The 20,263-nt window shown below is 38.9% G+C and overlaps 1 protein-coding gene across 1 annotated transcript; it reads left to right on the top strand.

The window, feature by feature from the left end:
- Positions 1-694: 694 nt before the first annotated feature.
- Positions 695-10,044, top strand: LOC140245116 (putative aldolase class 2 protein PA3430). Its single transcript, XM_072324717.1, has 6 exons — positions 695-756; positions 1,593-1,673; positions 4,445-4,637; positions 5,656-5,830; positions 9,116-9,366; positions 9,845-10,044. The coding sequence occupies exons 1-6, from the start codon at positions 695-697 to the stop codon at positions 9,998-10,000; spliced, it is 918 nt and encodes a 305-aa protein (XP_072180818.1). The 3' UTR covers positions 10,001-10,044.
- Positions 10,045-20,263: the final 10,219 nt, after the last annotated feature.

The raw sequence follows: 20,263 nt of genomic DNA, 5'->3' as shown, positions 1-20,263 counted from the left end.
TACCATCAGAGATCTGTAATTGACCCTCATATCGCACTTTTTCTTTGCTCTTCATGCATGCACACATCATATAATTTGCGACATCAAAATGACCGGCTTCTCGGATGCTTAATTACAGTATAGTTTCACTTCATGTTATGTTTAGCAGAAATAAACGGAGTAAAAGCAAACTAGAGGTTTCAGAAACGCCGGAAGTATAGGAAATAAAGTTTTGGGAAGCACACACGCACACACACACATACACAAACACAAACACAAACATGACAAGGGGACACACTTTTAAATCAATTCCATAGCCAGGTTTACTAGAATGTGAGACAACACGCCCCCTTGAACTTTGGACACCATTGTGTTGAGATGTTGAGACAGACAGGGGGGAAGTTCAACCATGCAGGTAATGCGATATCTTTACCCCTGCATGCTAACTTTTCAGCCCCATTTGAACAAGCTGTCTGAAGTATTTGCTGTTCCATCCGCTTATTTTCTTGCATGTGACGGCGTCCATGATGACAAATCCTATCTTTTATACAAAGTTTTCCTCAAAGATGAAAATTCCGAAGAGACAGACAAAAAACTATTGTAGTTTTAAGTTTCAAATAATCAAAGCGCTGGAAGCGAGACTATGAGTGTTCTGCAAGCTATGTAGGCACTGTGTGTTGTCACCACATCCAGCCGACGTACAGCTGATAACAAAATGGCAGCCAGCACTGTTAAAAGCATAGCCTCTCTGCTCTTCAGAGGAGCCTGTTCCAAGGGGTATGTCGGTAACCAAATTTAATAGATTGACCAGTCAATTATAGAATACACTATAAGAGTAGGGTTGCAATCTTAAGAGCGTACAAAGTCATGGGTCATCGGTATTGGGGCTCACAGCGTGAAGGCTACTTTGGTATACTATTATTGTCAACATTGTGTCCGTGCATCCATATCATCCGGTGTATACATTTAACTCGAAGTCCTGTCGAATATATACCTGCGCGGACCTAAAGGCCAGTGTTACTGGACTATAGTGTATTGAAACCTATGGATATTTTTCCTCTGCATGGACCTAGATTACTCAGTAGCTGATGAAACGTATTCCATCCTCCTGTATAAAATAAATAATGTCAATATTTGGAATGCCCTTTGCCTGTATTAGTTGTTGTTATGTCGGGCAAGCCTCGGGAGAACTCATATAGTTTGGCCGGAAGATCAGTTTATATCTTAAGGGATTATTAGGACCATATTAGGGCCGATACGGCGAGCTTCACGCAATCCACTGTTTTATGAGAAGAGTCGTCAAAATATTTTTTTAATAATGAAACTCGTCCAAATTGACAATTTTTTTTTTTTCTGTCTAGAGAGCTACATGCTTGTCAGGATGAGTCTTTGTTTTAAAAGGTATAGGCCATGTCAGCAGACAGGCATTCTTGAAATACAATGTCATAATTCGGTGCTTTTTATAGTCTTATCCAGTTATAGATATTGGCCTATTTATTGTCTGAGTCTTTGTTCAACACACAAAGTATAGCATAATGTCGTGTTTTATCACTGAACGATGGTGTTCTTTTATTGTTTGTCTGTCACGCATGTTTCTTTAAAACATACTAAAGCTTCACCGGCCGTCATAGCAGAGCAGCTCCTACTTTGTTACAAAGATGGCTATCAACGGCTACATCTACAAAACAGAACAGGTAAGGTTTGCTTCATAATTATATTATCGACATTAGCGGTGACCTGGGGGCCCGGACAACTCAAAATTTATGTCGGGCTACCGAATTTCATAGCGTTTTCTTTTGGTCGCTCGATCGGACACCTGAGATTATAGATCATGAAAGATTCATTTCTTTTCTTTATATTTTTTCTTGCCACCAAAATCTTAAATTTAAAGGTATCAGTGGCAAGAACGGGCTGCCAGATAACATAGTGTCTTCTTTCAATCTAAGCTCAGGATCTAATATTGGGTTCCACATGAAGTTTTGCAAGAAATGTTCACTTTGCTGACACTATTGGAATGTGCAGGGCTGCAAACTCACATCAAAATCAAGGAAATGTTTGTATTTTGCTTGGGCCTCATGGGTAAGAGTGATTTATTTCTAAATCAGGGAGGCTTTTATTTTCTCTTGTCATGCAGGATAATTATGAAGAGTTTAGGGATCTTCCCTCAGAGTCATGGATACTTGTCCGCTCTCAATGTGGAATATGAATATCCGCATCCTCGCAGCTGATATGGAATCTGAACTCAACGTCTTTGAATAAAAAGCAAAAGATGTATTTAATATCTTTATCCACTATTTGAATGTCAGACATCATGCATGCTGATTCTATCAGGTGTTCGAATTAATCGATACAATTAATCCTCTTTTCTTAAGCCCCTTACACAGTCTGTCTGCGACCGTTTGCGACTATTTGGTCTTCCGGACTTCCGGACAGGCTGCAACAGGCTTCAAGCGCGATTAACCTCATCAGGTCGCAGACGGGCAGTCACAAATGCCACAGCTGTCGAACAACAAGTAAAGAGATCGTTGCACGAGTAAATGGGGTATCTCACCGACCGGCGAATGTTTGCGAACATAGCAAATTCTAGGGAATTTCAGGATTCGTTAATACACTGTAGTTGCAATCAAATTCGCCAACAGTTTTCACGACAATGAAAACTGTTTGCGAATTTGATTGCAGTTACGAATTTGATTGCAACTGTTAACGAACCCTGACGAAACTTAAAATTCCCTAGAATTCGCTACGCTCGCAAACATTCGTCGCTCAATATGTCGCATTATTTTGTTCGCATTCGTCAGAGTGGTCGTGCGTTCACATGCGAGTTTTTCACAAATATCAGTGACTGCGAGTTGCTTGGTGCTAATCACATTATAGTTGCACGACCGATTACATGACTGTGCGAGTGGACGTTAGACCATGCGATCGCTCGTGCTTTTGAATGAGACTGATGCGAGTGGTCGAGAGAGTGGGGTGGGGTAACCCCTCCCCCTAACAATATTGACTTGTAGTCACAGTCAAGTTGGACTTCATTATACTAGTAATCAAAATTCCAAAGAAGAAAGTTAGGAAGAAGAGTAAGTTGATAGATGAGAAGTTCTCATTGAGAACCCTGATGCTACAGAGGAACAAGTGATCATCAGAGAACAAGCTGTTGTAAACCCTTTTGTCTGGCACGACTAAGACAGTGCGTGCTGCCAGCTGGGCACCGCTTCTTTCTCTTATTACGTTGTAGTCTTGTAGAGCATCCCAGTCCAAATATAAGTTAATCTGATAAGAAAGAGTAGAATATTACGACTTCAACGGTATGATTTTGATCGAATCGGATGAAAAATATGGAAGTTATGCAATTTTGAAGTTTTGCTAATTTTCAGGAAACAGTTCTCGAACAGTCAATATGAATATGCAAAAAAAAAAAAAATGGCAAAAAGAGCGTGTCATTCCCTCACAACTTGTCATATAGTTTGTACATAAAATTTTGAAATTTCCCGGAGTTTTTCATTCAAACGCAATTATGCCCGAGGCTCAAATCCTATAGTATATCTAACTGATCACTTTTCTGAAGTTATATTCAACCAGGATTAACATTATGTTTCAGACTTCAATGACAGAAACATTGAATTATCATTATGTTTGTACACGATCAATGGAAAATTGTGAGGTTATGACATGGTTAGCTCACTCACTTGCATATTCATGTCCACTGTACAAGAACCCTTTTGCAGAAATGAGCAAAACTTCAAAAATTAATGTCCTAACTTCCTTATTTTTCGTCTGATTTCAATCAAATTTTTACCATTGAACTTGCAAGATGTTACTCTTTTTTTATCAGACTAGCTTACATTTGGACTGGATTTCCCCTTTAAAGGCTAAGAACGTTCTGAAGCTCATCTACAAAGTGTCCCTGTATAAATCCCGAAGAGTAGTCGTATGCAGTCTCATACAGTCGGCCAACGGCAATACAAGATGTGCTGCAGTCGGTCGTGAAACAGTCTCTATGGTCTATAATAGCACGATAGCACTGCCACTCGTGAGAATGGTCTCTGCAGGTCGCTTGCGCACGAGAGAGTTACTTGCACGAACTACTGCCAACCCAATGCGACTGTCGAGCCGTTAGACTCAGATTGCTCCAAATCGTGCAACGATGTGCAACACTCGTACAATAATCGCACAACTGAAACGACCTTATGCGAGTGAATTAATCTCATAGGATGAGTATGTTTCAAGGTCAGATGCAACCAGCCACGACCACTGCAGGTTCGTGCGACCATCTGCAACCACTGCGAGTGCTCGTAAGACACCGAGCATTCGATAGTGCAACAACCCGGGAAAAAAACAAAAACAAAAGCAAACAAATAAAAATGTTGCATGCTGTCGCAAACTGGTCACAGACTAATAAATCATGTGAGAGGGGCGTCGAAATCATAACCAATTATCAAATATTACCACACGTTCCCCTCCTCATCAGCTCGCCCCTGGATCAAGCTTGTCGACAGAAAGCAAACTACGAGGCACGGGTCGAGTTGGCCGCAGCCTACCGCGCAGTCGATCTGCATGGACTTGGTGAGGGCGTGTGCAACCACTTGACGATGAGGGCGCCAGCCAGGGACCGTGAAGGGGACGTGATGCTGGTAGTCCCATATGGCTTACAGTGGCGACAGGTTAGGACCGAGAAAAGGACACTTCTCATGCCTTATGTATATAGACCTGTCTACATTAACTGATTGTTGGTTTGTTACATAGTTGTTGCTGTTGTCTTTTGTTGTTGTTGTTGTTGTTATTGTTGTTGTTGTGTTGTGTTTTTTTGTTTTTTTTTTTGCTTTGTTTCATTTTGGGGTGCTTTTTTTTTTGTTCCTCGAGTCCGATTCATTTTTTTTTTCTTTTATTCTTTTCCCGCGTATGTCTGCAAAGGTGACAACCATGCAGATGAAATGCAGGAGAGAGCTATTTTGTGCTCAATTTGCTTGTTTTTTATATAAACATTTTCGAAATAAAAATGGTTGTCAAGTCAAACCCTTTCTGGCAATTTCTCTAACATTGGGACAGGTCGATTTATGTCATTTTTATTCATTTGTTCTCTTTTGCCTTTGATGATGGTTATATATTTCTAAACTTTAGGGGCATCGTTCTAGCTATTTTTTTTTAATGTCTTTTCGATTTTTAAGGAGTTTTTTCCTCTTTACCTGACCACGGGCTGCACTAATACTGATCATTTATAGCAATGCAATGGCTCCACTATGAAAATATCATACTTTATTATCATCACTCTTCTCTAACCAGTGCTAATTGTATTGTTACCAAAGACACCAGTTGCACTGCATACAGTAGTTACAAAAAAACAAAACAAAAAAAACTGTCGGATAAGCAGGATATTTACCTTAAAATAGTACCATTATAATGTGGGCAGTGGTGTATGGCAAAATAGAACATGATAATCTACCACTCAAAAAGATTTCTTTCTTCACATCATTCTTTTGTTTTCATTTTGTGAGTGTACACGTTTGTTTTTTTAGTTGGTTGTTGTTGTTTTTTCTTTGACAAGTAACGATGTTCCTCAGTTCGCAGCAATCGAAGAAGCCCAGCGACTCACATTTCACCGCTAAATGCATAATGTATATATACGTTGCCATGGTAAACAACGCTGAAGTTATTTTTCCTTTTGGCCACTTTGTATTTTAGGTGACGGCATCGTCTCTAGTCGGTGTCGACTTTGAAACGGGCGAGAAAGTGGAGGGCGAGGGAGTGGCCCTACAGACCGCTGTCTGTATCCACGTTCCCATACATAGGATGAGGTACGAGATGGATGGAACCACTGCTGTCATGCACACACATCAACCATATGTGCTCGCCCTAGGTGAGACGACATTGCATCACATGCATAATGAAGATGATATTAAACCACATATAGTTGATATTATATTTTGGATTAGAAATTTATCCTGTGATGATTGGTTGAACGAGCTTCACGATTATAGGTATTTTCAGCTATGTCAGAAAGTTGACACTCCATAAAGTACTATCTGCAAAATGACGTCACTTCTATGACGACATTTTGCATATAGTATACTATTTGCAAAATGATGTTACAAAGCAATTCTGAAATTGTGCGCAGCTTTGTACCCGTCACTCTGTAAAATGTAACAATTTCTATTAAAACAATTGTGAGGTCACAAAGCAATTTTGACATTGCGCACTGCTCGTACCGTCACTCTGTGAAATGTATCCATTTCTAACAAAACAATTGCGACGTCATAAAAACAATTCTGACATTGCGCATTTCCTCAACATTTTTAAGAAACATCACTTTAGGGGGGTTCGCACGTACACCAATTAGCGGGATACAAATCTCGAGATTTGCATCGCGATCGGTATCTCGAGTATTTTTGCACGTGTGGACAGAAAAAAAAACCCCGAAAATTAGCGCGATAAGCATCGCGATGCTAATCCCAAGAAATCTTGCGCTAATTCCTCAATTAGCGGGATAATTTGCCCCGCGCCAGTACGTGTGAACGGTCGGGTTTAGAATCTCGAGTTTTATATCCCATCATGCAATGCGCACATCACAACAGCGAGGCCTCTGCGAAGAGGTCCTTATCTCTTTGGCGCAACACAACAACAGCGTGTGAACGGTCAACAACAGCGTGTGAACGGTTGCAAAAAATCTCGAGATATGGAGCGCGATCATCATCCCGCTAATTTGTACGTGTGAACCCGGCTATTGTGCGCTGCTACATGCTTTTTATGGTCAATGTAGGATCCTTTCACAACATCGCATCCACCTTACGTCTTCTCGCTTTGCATTTCCCCCTATTTCCCCTTCTTTTGTTTAAATTTTTGATCCAAAATATAAAGACAAATATACTTTGCCTAATTTCGAGTTTCTTGTTCAAACTATAGGCCTCGATGGCTCCAAAGAACTATTCACTGAGGGGCGCAGCCCCGAAGTGAATAGTTCTTTTGGAGTCATTTCTGCCCATAGTTTTAACAAGAAACTCTCAGGGCAAAGTACATTTGTATACTACATAAGTAAACAGACAACATACAGTGACCTCCAAGTTCATCACAGAACAGGTGACTAGCAATACTCAGAAAATGATACCAAACATTTTAATCCGATTCGAGAAATGATGATAAAGTTCAGACTGTCCTGAAACTTCGATTTCGATCATTGATTTTGCGAGGTCTTTTTTAATTTGAAAATTATGTCGGCTTAAAATTTGGTGAGATTTATCTCCGAACATAATTATCGTGATGACAGGAACACAGGTGTTCCATAGAGAAAGTATACTGGAATTATTCAAGTCACTATACATTGATGTTATCGATCTCACAAAGGAAACTGTTCACGATGTGAAAGGCCAATTTTGCTCTGACAAATGCGACGTAGGGATCTTATCTGGCTTTTTCACTGCTATGCATATGGCTTGAGTATTGGTTTAGAACAGTAACAGATTCAATTCAGTCAGTATGAAACAGTCTGTTATTTGTCTAGTGTAGGACTCCTATATGTTGGGGGGGGGGGGGGGGGTTCTGCCGGAGTCACGCACAATGGATTTCGGAGCTATGCGATAAAGTGAATATTGTGCGTTTAGACGTTGAGAATTGAACAAGGGCGCCGGAAGCGGGGGGAGAGGGGCAAAACGAGTTTTTGCCCCCCAAAGTGCCCCCAAAGTGCCCCCCTGTGACAAATTATTGATCAATTATTTAAAGACCAAAATGAACAATAAAGGCATTTTTCTTGTCTAAAAGTTGTCAATTTCATAACTGAAAATGCGAAAGTTTCGCCCCTGAACGGGGCGAAAATTATAATACACTAACAATATACATCATTATCTATACACTAAATATTCACTTATGAGTAAATTTAGTGTGTACATGGTAGCCTCGCGTCCTCGAGTGTGCCCGCTGAAACATAAGTTCTGATCATAGTCCTTCGCAGGGATTTTTTATTTTGTTTAATTCCCTACAAATTTACGTTAAAATGCTCTATAAACGCGACTTTTATACTCTGTTTTTACAAAAAGTCCCTACCGTGGGAGGGGGTATCCCGCTCCCATACCCTCCCCCGCTCGGTTGCTTCGCTCCCTCGCTGAGGATCTCACACCGTCACATAGTGTACGCCCGTGTGTTATATTCAGTAATCATAGTCCTTCTCACTTATTTTTTTCCCTATGTTTAATTCCCTAGAAATTTGCTTTTAAATGCTCTATAAACGCGACTTTTATACTCTGTTTTTCAAAAAGTCCCTATCCCGTGGGAGGGGGAGGGGTATCCCCCCTCCCACACCCTCCCCCGCTCGGTTGCTTTGCTCCCTCGCCGAAGATCTCACACCGTCATAATGTATCCCCCCCCCCCCCGTATGTTATGATCATAGTCCTTCCAACTGATTTTTTCATATGTTAACTCCCTAGAAATTTGCTTTTAAGTGCTCTATAAACGCGACTTTTGCACTCTGTTTTTACAAAAAGTCCCTACCGTGGGAGGGGGCACCCTCCCCCGACTCGGTCGCTTCGCTCCCTCACCAGGAATCTCACACCGTCACATTAATGTACCCCGCATGTAATAATCATAGTCCTTCGCACTGACTTTTTTTTTTTCACTATGTGTAATTCCTTAGAAATTTGCTTCTAAATGCTCTACAAACGCGACTTTGGTACTCTGTTTTACAAGGTCGGGGGGGGGGGAGGGAGGGGGAGGTGTTATTCCCCCTTCCACACCCTCCCCCCGCTTCGCTCCCTCGCCGAGGATCTCACATCGTCACATAGGGCCTACATGTGCCCCCGTTGAGATTTTGCCCCCCCCCCCCCCCAACCAGTGTTCCGGCGCGCTTGCATAGACATCAGGGCCCCGTCTTATGAAGCCTTCAAATCAATCACAAGTCCCCAAATCAATCGCAACTTGCATTGCAGCATACACAAAACTTGTGATTGATTTCTATCACAAGTCTTTATAAGATAGGCCCCAGGAAACACAATATGTATGATGATGAAATGAAAAATTACTGTTTAAGCTATGACTCAAAGAAATGGTACTAATGTCACTTGTATTGCTTCTTAAAAGCAGAACGTTAATCTCAGTTACTTGTCAATGGAATCATATCTGGCAATTTGTTCACATCGATTATCATGAATATTTACAGCTTGCCTGGACGAACCGGCTCCGTTTGACGAAACGATGTGTCAGAACAGTATGAGGTTCGCCGGAAAGATCGCCTACGACTGGGTGTACGAGACGCTCGCCTACGCCATGGACGAGGGAGAAAGACTGGGGAAGGCACTGGGGGATAAAGATGTTCTGATCATGGGTCAGCATGGAGTGCTGACCGTAGGGCGTAGAGTCTGCGATGCGTTCGACGCACTATACTATCTTGAAAGAGCGGCGAAAGTTCAGGTTAGTTAAAGATGATGAGATGATTATGGAAAATGTGTTTCCTGGAAATCTATAGTTTACATTTCTTCACACCTCATCGTACGTAACATAATACAGAAAAATCATACGTCAGAAATTGATTGAATGTTCCCTGGAGTAACCCTCATAGGCTAAGAATCATGAGAATCTCGAATGGCAGAGGAGGGCGTCTTGTTGACGTCTCGCATGAAATACATTATTTGGCTTTTGCAAAGGTTGTGCTGAGGCTGTTGTTACTCGGTGGGCAAGAAGACAGACTCTCAAATATATTTTCAGTCTCCGCTTTGAGCCTCCTGGAAACAGCGGTAGTGCCCGTGTGAACATCTCGATATTTGCATCGCAATCGACATCCCGCTATTTTTAATTATTTTTTAAAACAATAATCGAAAAACTTACAGTAACGATGTATTGTAATGGGTGCTGAGGTAACGGAAGTGAAATATTTCTGTGTGTTATGCAGATTCTGGCTCGTTCCGCGGGAGCCAAAACTCGCTCCGCACCTCCATCGGTAGTGAAGTTCGTCTCGGAACACGACTGCTATCCTTACAACGCCATCAACCACTTCGAGAGTATCAAGAAGCTCATAGCCAATCAGGAGCCGAATTTTCGCGAGTGAGGTGTACATGGTAGCCATGACAACGCTATGGGGCTGGTAGTCATTTTTTTTTCCTATTTGTGTATACAGTGGAAGCGTGAAGCAACAGCACGAGGTATATCCCAGAGTTGAATAAATATCTTGAGTAAAGATGCTGTTTCAAGCATAAAACATGACATTGGCGCTAAACGAGAGAAAGCTGAATTGTTTTCTGATTTTTCCACTCTGGCCCAATGATTTAAACTGAAAACTATTATTATTTTATGTTAGCTGAATATTCTCGTTAATGTTTTTGACCCCTCATTCTTCCGTTCTAGTTCAAGTTGTTTATTTCATCTCCAACAAATTGAGGATACAATGAAATGTTTAGATATACAAATAATGTACGAAATCAGTACAATAATGTATTGAACATAAAGAGATGCTAAGACAGTAGGTTCATCAAACCTACTTCTCTTTCATCGCATTATCTTCCGTTCTTTTTTCATTTAATTTCTGTTTGGTAAACTGTGGCATACTTCGTAGTGGAGTTTTTTTTTTATATATTATTTTTTAAAGATGTTGCAATAGGGGACACTTAAGTGAGCCGAACCGTTGAGTTTACAACGAAAAAAAAAAATGCCTCATACTGCATCATTGATTGGACTTGATCGAGATGTTTGGTGCAATACTAATTTTCTACTGCTTCTTTTAACTGGTTCACAGAAGTACTAGTAAATAAATTGCTTGAATGTGCTTCCTCAATATGCCAAATTAAAGCATATTGGTCGAAAGAGGGAGCCGTGTATAAGAAATTGTTTTTGCTTCGCGTATCTGTTGAGCAGTCAATACGAATTCACCGCACTAGAATAGTATTACTTCTTTTATTTTTTCATTTTGTTAGTAATGTGCTCCATTTTTTTTTAACAACAACAGTGAAGGATATTTTATCTAAATGATCTGTTTGACCTGTCATTTGGAGAATATGATTGATTACCGAATATTTAAAGCAAGTAATTACAAGACTACTATACACAAATTACTGGTCAAATATGGACTCAAATTACCTTGTATATACTGGTCCGGAAATTGAAAGATATGTGGTTTGTCAGGCTTTCGGGTACAATACTGAGTATCAAAAGTATCAACACTGGAGTTCGAGAGCGAGAAAATGCAAACCTGCAACAAGGAAATGGCTGAACCGAAATAATACAAAGGCGAGACAGAAATAAGAGAAAGGACAGCACCAAGACGTAGCTACTGATACCGACATTCTGTTGATGGTTGGATACTACTGAGCGAAATGGACTGATGTGAATCGTCGCAACGCAGTGCATTATCAGAGTATTTCTTTCTTCAAAGTAATTGAATTCTTGCGTCGGGTTGGTGTGTTTTTTTTTTTTATTATTGTATTTGATTGACTTTGATTTGATTTTATATTTTGGTTACTGAATTTAATTGTTTGTATAGTTTATTAAACTTCCTGATATTTTTATTATGCATTTTCTAGACTCTAAAAAAAAAATCATAATTGCATAATGTGTACTTTGTATTTTTTTAATGAACGAATGGAAATAAAATCTCAGTTGAACTGAACTGAACTGACAAAGTACCCTACATAGACGTAAGCACCGAATTTATCGATGGTTAGAAGTAAAATAGCCATGATTAAACGGAAAAAAAAAAAAATCAAGGGCATGCATACGGGCTGGATTTCTTTCTGTTCAGTTGGCCCTATCTTTGCTTTGAAGAAACAATATTCGTATCAAAGTTATTATTTTAAAAGCGTGAACTACAGCTTAAACCCCCCCCCCCCCCCCTTTGCGACTTCGAGAATAACAGTCGGATTGCAACTATAGGAGAGATCATGATTGATTGTGTCACAGAAGTGATGTTTGAATAATGATTGTCTCTTTTCTGAATTCCCATGCAGCTTTTTCAATCAAATGCGATACTTGTGGTCACTTTTGGCTGCAATCAGATAACGACCTAACAGTGGAAAGATATCGAGACTTTCCACATAGTAAATTATATATTATAACTATTGTTACAAGTTACATTACCAGTATTTCGCAGAACGGGCTTCAGATGTTTCCATTTGCCGTTATCAGAGTATACCCTACTGCTGGAATCAAAATCAAACTATTTCCATGTTTTGTCAGCAACACATGAAATTAACTCCGTTATTCCCCCTCATCTTTTTCTCTTTGTTTTAAACGTTTTCCTGTCGGGTAAGCTATTTCCTTGTAACCATACGACAATGATCTGATGTTTATCGACGTGAAATGAACCAGTACAAACACGATAAGTAGACCTATGTTGCAACAGATGCGTCACCAGCCCATGCTAACGCAAGTGCTAAAAACAACAACGCGCGGAAAATCATATTATACTAAAATAGCAACTATTTCTTTTCCTCCTGTTTTCTTGCGCGGGTATTTTGTGACAGATTCCATTGTTGGATGGAAGGATGGGTTGTGATATTCCCGAAAGGTAACAGATTACAGGCGTGCTATATAGTGTCACTTATATAGCTAAGGCAATCAAGCAACCGCGGACACTAAATTGTGCATTTGAGAGTGGAGGACTTGATGATAATGATAATAAAAATAAATCCTGTTATCAGTTTAAATATATCTCTCAGTCTCGACGATGACATGTTACTATTTTTCAGTTTAATTCAAACTTTATTTCAACTTTTGTCTTGTTCCTCCTTTTTTCAGCAACACAACGTCAGGGGGATTTTAGGTCGATTGTCCAGACTGGGTCAATGTGAATACTTTTGAATTTTGTTCTTGTTGTCGTGTTAATGTTTTTAGAAGCAACAGGCTTCTTTCACTAATATGTAGCTGAAAATTTCCCCTGATTCGCCACATTAGCGATGCAAACCAAAGAAGGACGATAGCAGCAGAGGACAGAAGCATGGCATCGAATCGAGTGATAATCAATGACATCACTAATATAATTATATATGTTTGATATAATATATAATATTATATATATCACGTCTATGATCTCCGAGATATAGATTCCGTAAGTTGTATGGATGCTTGATAATAGCACAGTATAACACATTAATGGATATAGAGAATGAGACAATAGTGAGCAGGATGTTGGTGAAAAAAAGTACAAAGCATTATTATAATAGAGCTACTTATATTGAAAAGTAAGAAAACAATCATGATCATCAACAGAAAGTGTTACATCATCTAACGAATACTTAAGAGTGTCAAAAGAAGTCATTTATACAAACAAACTTGTAGCCTTCGCATTTTGTTCTTTCTGCTTTCTGATTTTCCACTTTCTGCTTTCTGTCATTCTGCTTCCGGTGTGTTATATTAGAATCAATCTTTATTCCTCATGGTCAATTTCCGCGACGATCTTGGCGTGTTTGTGTATTATAATAAATTGCATGACCCATGACAACAAGACTTGGTGTCATTTGTTGCAAAAAGTATCTCAGTTTCAGTTTGTATTACTATTGATAGAGGTCAGCCGAAAGAACATGCATAATTATGAACGTCTGCTGTTTCGAGAAGCAATGTAATGCACTGGTCCTCAGTGATCGCAAAATTAGCGGAAGAGCGGAATTCACCAAATTTTCGTTTTTAATGTAGGTCGTGAATCACATAAAGAAGTTAAGCACGTTAATCAGCGGTACATGGTATGTGTGTGTGTGTGTGTGTGTGTGTGTGTGTGTGTGTGTGTGTGTGTGTGTGTGTGTGTGTGTGTGTGTTTGCGTGTGTGTGTGTGTGTGTGTTTGTATGTGTATGCATTGTGGGATCTGTGTTTGCATGTTTATCTGCGTATGATTTTGTTGTCATCTGAAACTGACCACAAATCTTTAATACACAGAGTCTGTAATAGTCAACAATACATTTCACTGTCTAGGTTATACATTGTATTATACTCTTCTCCTTCAAAGTCCCATATTTTTGTCTTTTTTTCGATCACAATTCCCTTCGTTAGCAGCTATCCAAAGAATTCATTATGCGAAATATAAATCATCATACATTTGTCTTAGTACTCTACTATTACAGAAATGATTTCTTGACACTGCCCAGGTGCAAAATAAAATTCAGTCCCACGTTAGCTATATATTGCTAAAATGTGTATAGACCAATTCGATTGCATCTATGCATGATTATGTTTTAAAGTTTGTTATGTTTTAAAGGATGCACACACACACGCAAAAAAAAAAAAATCACACCTACGCACACACACACACATACACACACACTCATAGAAAGTCTAGTACACACTTATATTAATGTAATGAGCATGTATGTATTTGCAAGTGTGTGGAAGTGTTTGTGAATGAGAGCTGCTGCGTTTTATACTTGTAGAACAAAACAGCAGACACAAACATCTGGATTCCAACTTAGCTGTTCCAACTTTTAGCGTACTACCCTCTTCCTATACATCCGCCTCATCTCTGGAAATTCATTTCATTTTAGTGGGTACGTATGCTGTCTTCTAGATCTCAATGTTTTCCATTTTTGCAGCTGGAATGAATTTTGTATTTTGTCCATCATAATCCATGCAACCAGCAGCTAGCAGCAGTGGATTCTATTGTAGATGGCCGTAGGTGGCGTCATTCATATACCAATTCGGTGGATGCGCCCGACGCGTGTACCAAGTTTCGTGGCCTAGCAGGTCTTCATAACATAACTCACTTGACAGTGTCCGCTAATTTCTGTAAGCGTGCAGACGACTCAAAATTTCTTCCGAAGGTGATAGCTCTTTGAAATATGACAAATGACATACGGTAGAGATATCTGTATGTGTCATACCAAACTGCTGTAGTTCCCTGTTTAGCAAGTGGGGGGGGGGGGGTATTACATCTCATCTAAAAGCTGGTGCTATATTGATATTTTTGGGAGAAGTTAAACCGAAATTACCATGAAGATATTAGACAAAGAAAAAATAAAAAAGCTTGTATATAACTGGATTTCATTTTTATGTGTTACGTCCTTCACCTTGATAGGACGGTGAGTTGGCTCAGTCGGTGGAGCGTCTGCCTCACGATCCTAGGGGCCCGGGTTCGAACCCGAGTCTGGACTGAGCAATGTTGTGTGTTATCATACCGTCCCCTCTAGCAAGAGGCAAAACACGCTGTCCCTCGGATAGGACATAAAATGGAGGTCCCGTGTATGAGAGAGTACAACTCATGCACGTAAAAGATCGCGCTTCATTCATTCATTTCACTTCACTTCATTTCACTTCATTTATTTATTTCATTCTCATTTTCATTTTCATTTTTTTTTCTTTCAACAAAACATAACACAAAGTAGATCAAAAATTAAGTCATAGGCATATATATATTACAAAGTATGACAATCAGTGGTAATCAACAAACATACAAAGATATGCACACGTACATACTGGAATTACAAAGTTATGTTTGAAAGGTAAAAAATGAGAACTGAGAGGTCCACTAAAAAGCATTGCTTGTAGATTGTGGACCACTCTAAAATATCTTCAAAATACTTATTGCAATTACAAGTACATAATACATAATACAGGAAATAAGACAAAATGAAACAAACAACAAAGACACAACAACATGACATGACTAAACTGAGGGGGATACGACTGAAAGGAACGGGGCAAAAACAAAATTAAAGGAAGGAAAAAAAGAAGGAGATATGATGAAGGAGAGAGAATGCCTACACGCTGGACAGAGAAACAGAAAAGGGGATTCATCGCAAAGAGCAGGGTGTTTAACCCGGTGAAGTGGTCCCACCCAACTGGACCCCATGGAAGACCAGCTTAACGTAGCTGAATATGGTCTATCCAGCCATCTTCTCAGATGGAAATGAAAAAACAAACAAACAAACAAGCAATCTTACATCAAGTTCTTATTCAACATGCACTGACTTAACGACGATCCAATTAACGTTCTTACAACGTTTCACATTCATAAGATTTAAAATGCCCGTTTCAAACATCGACGAAAGTGTCACTCTATCATGTCGAAATATCAAGTTCTTCTCGGCAGGATTTTGCAACATTTCCTCTTAGCATTGCTGTTCATTTGTCTGTTGTGGGGTTTTTTCCTGAGTCATTTCCCGCCAATCCTCGTGTATATTATTATTTGGTTTGTTTGTGTGGTTGTTGTTGTTTTTTTTTTTTTTTTTTGGGGGGGGGGGTGCAATCCCAGCAGTACCAGCCATGACAACAACTAACATTGCAGCAGTCAATAAGAATATTCATGTTGGAATCAAACAATACACAATTTTGTACTTTAATGATTAATACTTAAAATAATTTAAAGTACGGAGTAGCATCCATCCCCGAATATATGAATGCTTGCAATCAGTTACACGTCATTTTGATACAGGTAAATATTTTTGCCGTCGCGTGGTTGTTTTTTTTTCCTAGTCTTGGCAGTGCAGTTGTTTTCTTCGTGCAGTTTCAAACCGCACTGGCCGCCGCCAGGCAAATATTATATTATACAACAGCAATCATGATTACTCACAGAAAAATTGCTGTACAATTCACAGGATGTTCATATTTTTTTTTTAACTAAACCGAAATCTACCACATGAATCTTGGGTATATATTCTGTCAAACGCTGATACGATGTCTTTGAGCAAATATGTATACCTCTTGATTATAATTATGTGTATTATGTGGGTATAACAGCCTAACAATAAAAGACTTTTACCGGATGGCATTGTTTTCATGTCAAAAAGCTTGACTATTATGTGTATTAAATGTGTGGGTATAACAGCCTAACAATGAAAGACTTTTACCGGATGACATTGTTTTCATATTAATGTAAATAAATTTCTGGATTTGTTCCGTTCTAGACGCGGTAATAGATGAATGCAGTTCATAATGTGAGTTCAAAGTGATCCTATCCATAGTGCTCTGATTTTCAATCAAGTTCCACGCGTACACGACTAGTGGTTTGTGTTAGAATTTCGTGCATCAGATCAAGGAGGTATGCATACCTCCTTGATCAAATATAACATGAAATTTAGACCACGTCGTGTCTAGAAGTAGGATGCGTCTGCCGTGTGTACGACAGTACACGCATTGAACGTGCTCTAGCTGGCTCTGTGACGAGAATATAAAACCTTGGAGTAGATTTTCAGATAGATCTCTAAAGTGTTAGTGTCTATTTTACCTAGTAATTGAAGATGAAAGTTTGAAGCCAAAGTGGCATGATAAAAATTTTTAATTTAGGCTTCTGCCAATTCCCAAGAATCTGTAAGAGGTTAGTCTTCATTGAAAGCTTGCATATTGTAATTGTAACGTTAGTTGGCCAGACCTTTCGTTTGATACCGGGTACAATCTTTTATGAAGAGGGTTGCGTCAATAAGTGTCTGGGTGCCTTGAGTATTACAGAGTGCACTTTCTGAATCAGTCTGACTTTGTTGATTGTAGTGTTGTCCTGGGGTTATTCAGTAACTATAAAACAGTGAAAGTCTGACCTCACTCCACCTGAAATCAACATCATCCTTCAAAGTGTAGGTTTAGACCATAGTCCTTATTTTTAACGCCTTCCAGTAAGTTTCATTTTCCTGATTATTTTACAAACAGGAGAGCAACAATGTTGATTAGGGTCTAGACTGTCATCATCATTTACATGTACCACCAATCGTCATCCGAGATACAGCTGAGTTATTTGGAGCAAGGAGATCGGGAGACACCACACAGGTATAAAGTCTAGAAACACTTCATGTTACAAAGCTTTCATCGTTGACGTTTGTGCTAACAATAAACCATATTAGATATCTCACCAAATTTAATTTGCAAATAATCTTACACAATGTGTTTGTACATGTTTTGAAGTAAGATAGTTACACTTTCATGTTATTAAGGAAGGAATTACTTTGTGTGTGGGTGCACATGATAGGTCTACAGAGACACAATGGGGGGGGGGTGAGACAGAATCTTCCAAATCAGGCATCTTTTTGAAACTTCTCATGAATTTTAAGTGATAACCTACGTAATTGCTATAATGAGCAGGCAGATTGGTGATTTTGATTTCAAGTTTGCTCATGGCAGATCCAGCTCTTGGTTGCTTTTTTTTTTTTTTTTGGGGGGGGGGGTAGCCTGGTATACAATAGGGCCTATTGGGGTCTAATTTCCCCATCCCATTGGAACATCAGAACCTCCACATTAATCTAGAGAGAGCGAGAGCTTACAGAAAAAAAAAAAGAAAAAACAGGTAGACAGCTCATGTAAAAATTGCAGAAATTAATCGTTTCAATGCTAAAATAGTCATCTTTTTTTCTCCTTACAAAATTTAGGTAGTGCATTCACTTGATTAGACTGGGTATGATACATTACAGCACAATGATTTTTTTTTATTCGTCTGTGTAGAAAGAAGTAAAGCTTAAAATCACAAGAAAACTCTGATTTCATTGTATCTTTAATTTCTACGAAGTTATTGAGTATCCAAAAATAAATGAAATATGAATTAATTAATGTGAATGACGAAGGGTTAGTAAATATATTTTGAGTGAAAATTAAGTTTTATTCCCTGTACAATTCTTCAAAGCTCAACAGGTGGTGAAAAATTGAATCGTAAAGCCCATCAGGATTGTCTTGGAAAGCGATGACACCAAAGTGGACGACGATGATGTCCTGACGGCTGTAAAAATCCAGAGTAAGACATTACCTCTGCTGGCAGAGAACGAGGCATGGTGCAGTCAGCAGAGTAAATCAATGGTGATACACCACTGTCAACTACCCATGTGGAAAATTGGAAGTCAAGTTAGTACTCAAAATTGCAGGGCCAAATCAATAAATATTATGTACTTTAAGAGCATGTAAATGATTTTCTATAAAATGCAGATTTTAGATGCTTTAAATTCTTCTGTTTGGAATTCTTTTTTTTTTTTTTTTTGGGGGGGGGGGACCTACTCCCAACTTTTTCCCCAAATTTATAATCCAATCCATTACAACAACAAAAATAATGGAAAATTGATTCATTGCAAAATTGTTGAAAGTGTAAATTACAGATTGAGTGAATATCTACACCCGAGAGACAAAGGATACCGTAATGGTCGTAACTCTGCTTGATAATGATGATGAACAAGAAAGAAGCAATGAAAAGGATCTGCATTATTTCCAGAAAATTCAGCAAAGTATATATATTATAAGTAAAAACTGACGCAAGACACTATGTGCTAATGTGATGAAGGGATTCTGCTCTACCCTTATAATTTGAACTTGCTCATGGATTCAGTCAACTTCTTTGCTATTCATTTATTTTCAGAATCTATGGGAGCAGTTGAGTATTGCAAAGCCAACTGATTTGTTTTCCTTCTTGTGTAATCATTTCTTTTTACCAGTGCCAGTACGTGATGTTGAAACTCCTTGCAAAGAACTAACGCCGCCAAAATTCAGTACCTATACGTCATGGAAGAATTGATCAGGAATCACGCCAACCCTGTCTGGATTATAGAATGAAAGATGCATGCGCTTACTTCTATACAACCCGTCTAACAGTGCAAACATCTGAGGATTACAAGGGCATCGCAAGAGAATATACTGACAGTATCTATACACGCCATAATAATATGAAGGAAATGAACCATTGGTAACAATTTTGAATGCTGATAATCTTTTTCCCGCTAGCCATGTGATGTTGTCTCACTTTGTCATGATGAACTACAGTGCACTCCCGTTGTAACGAACACGGTTATAACGAAATTCCGGTTACAACGAAATAAAAATTGAGGCCGCACCATTTTCTGTTCATGTTTTTTATTGTTTATTTGTTCGGTTATAACGAAATTTCGATAAAACGAAAGAAAATTGCCGGTCCCGAGGACTTCGTTATAACGGGAGTCCACTGCATAGACCTATTGGGAGGCATCCCACCTGTTATAGCAACCTTTCTATTTTTTTATTATTAATATTTTTTTTTTTTACTGACAGTGTGCATCTAAACCTGTATACTAGAATAAAGTAAATCATGTATGGGGATGATAGAGTTTTGTATGCGATGGGGCTTCAGATTTCCCGTGTGTGTGTGTATGTGTGTGTGTGTGTGTGTGTGTGTGTGTGTGTGTGACATACTATGACGAACCTCTTAAGAAATATGAAAGTATATAATTCAAAGAGGAATTCATTGTTTATTTGATGAAAATTGTTTTTGAAATGGCAGAAATATCCAAAACAAAGCGATTCTAATAAGGTCGGACCCACCTGTTTTACGTGAGGCCATGATTGTCCTCATCAAGCATATGCTTATGATAATGGTCACCTGCATTCTTATTGCTCCTAGATTTGTTTAATTTGTATTTTTAACAGCTGATACGTAAAATCGTACATTCATCTTAT

The sequence above is a fragment of the Diadema setosum genome, chromosome 2 (assembly GCF_964275005.1).
Source record: "Diadema setosum chromosome 2, eeDiaSeto1, whole genome shotgun sequence".
Classification (NCBI taxonomy): domain Eukaryota; kingdom Metazoa; phylum Echinodermata; class Echinoidea; order Diadematoida; family Diadematidae; genus Diadema; species Diadema setosum.
The sequence above is the reverse complement of the archived record's forward strand: the minus strand, read 5'-3'. Positions and strand labels throughout refer to the sequence as shown.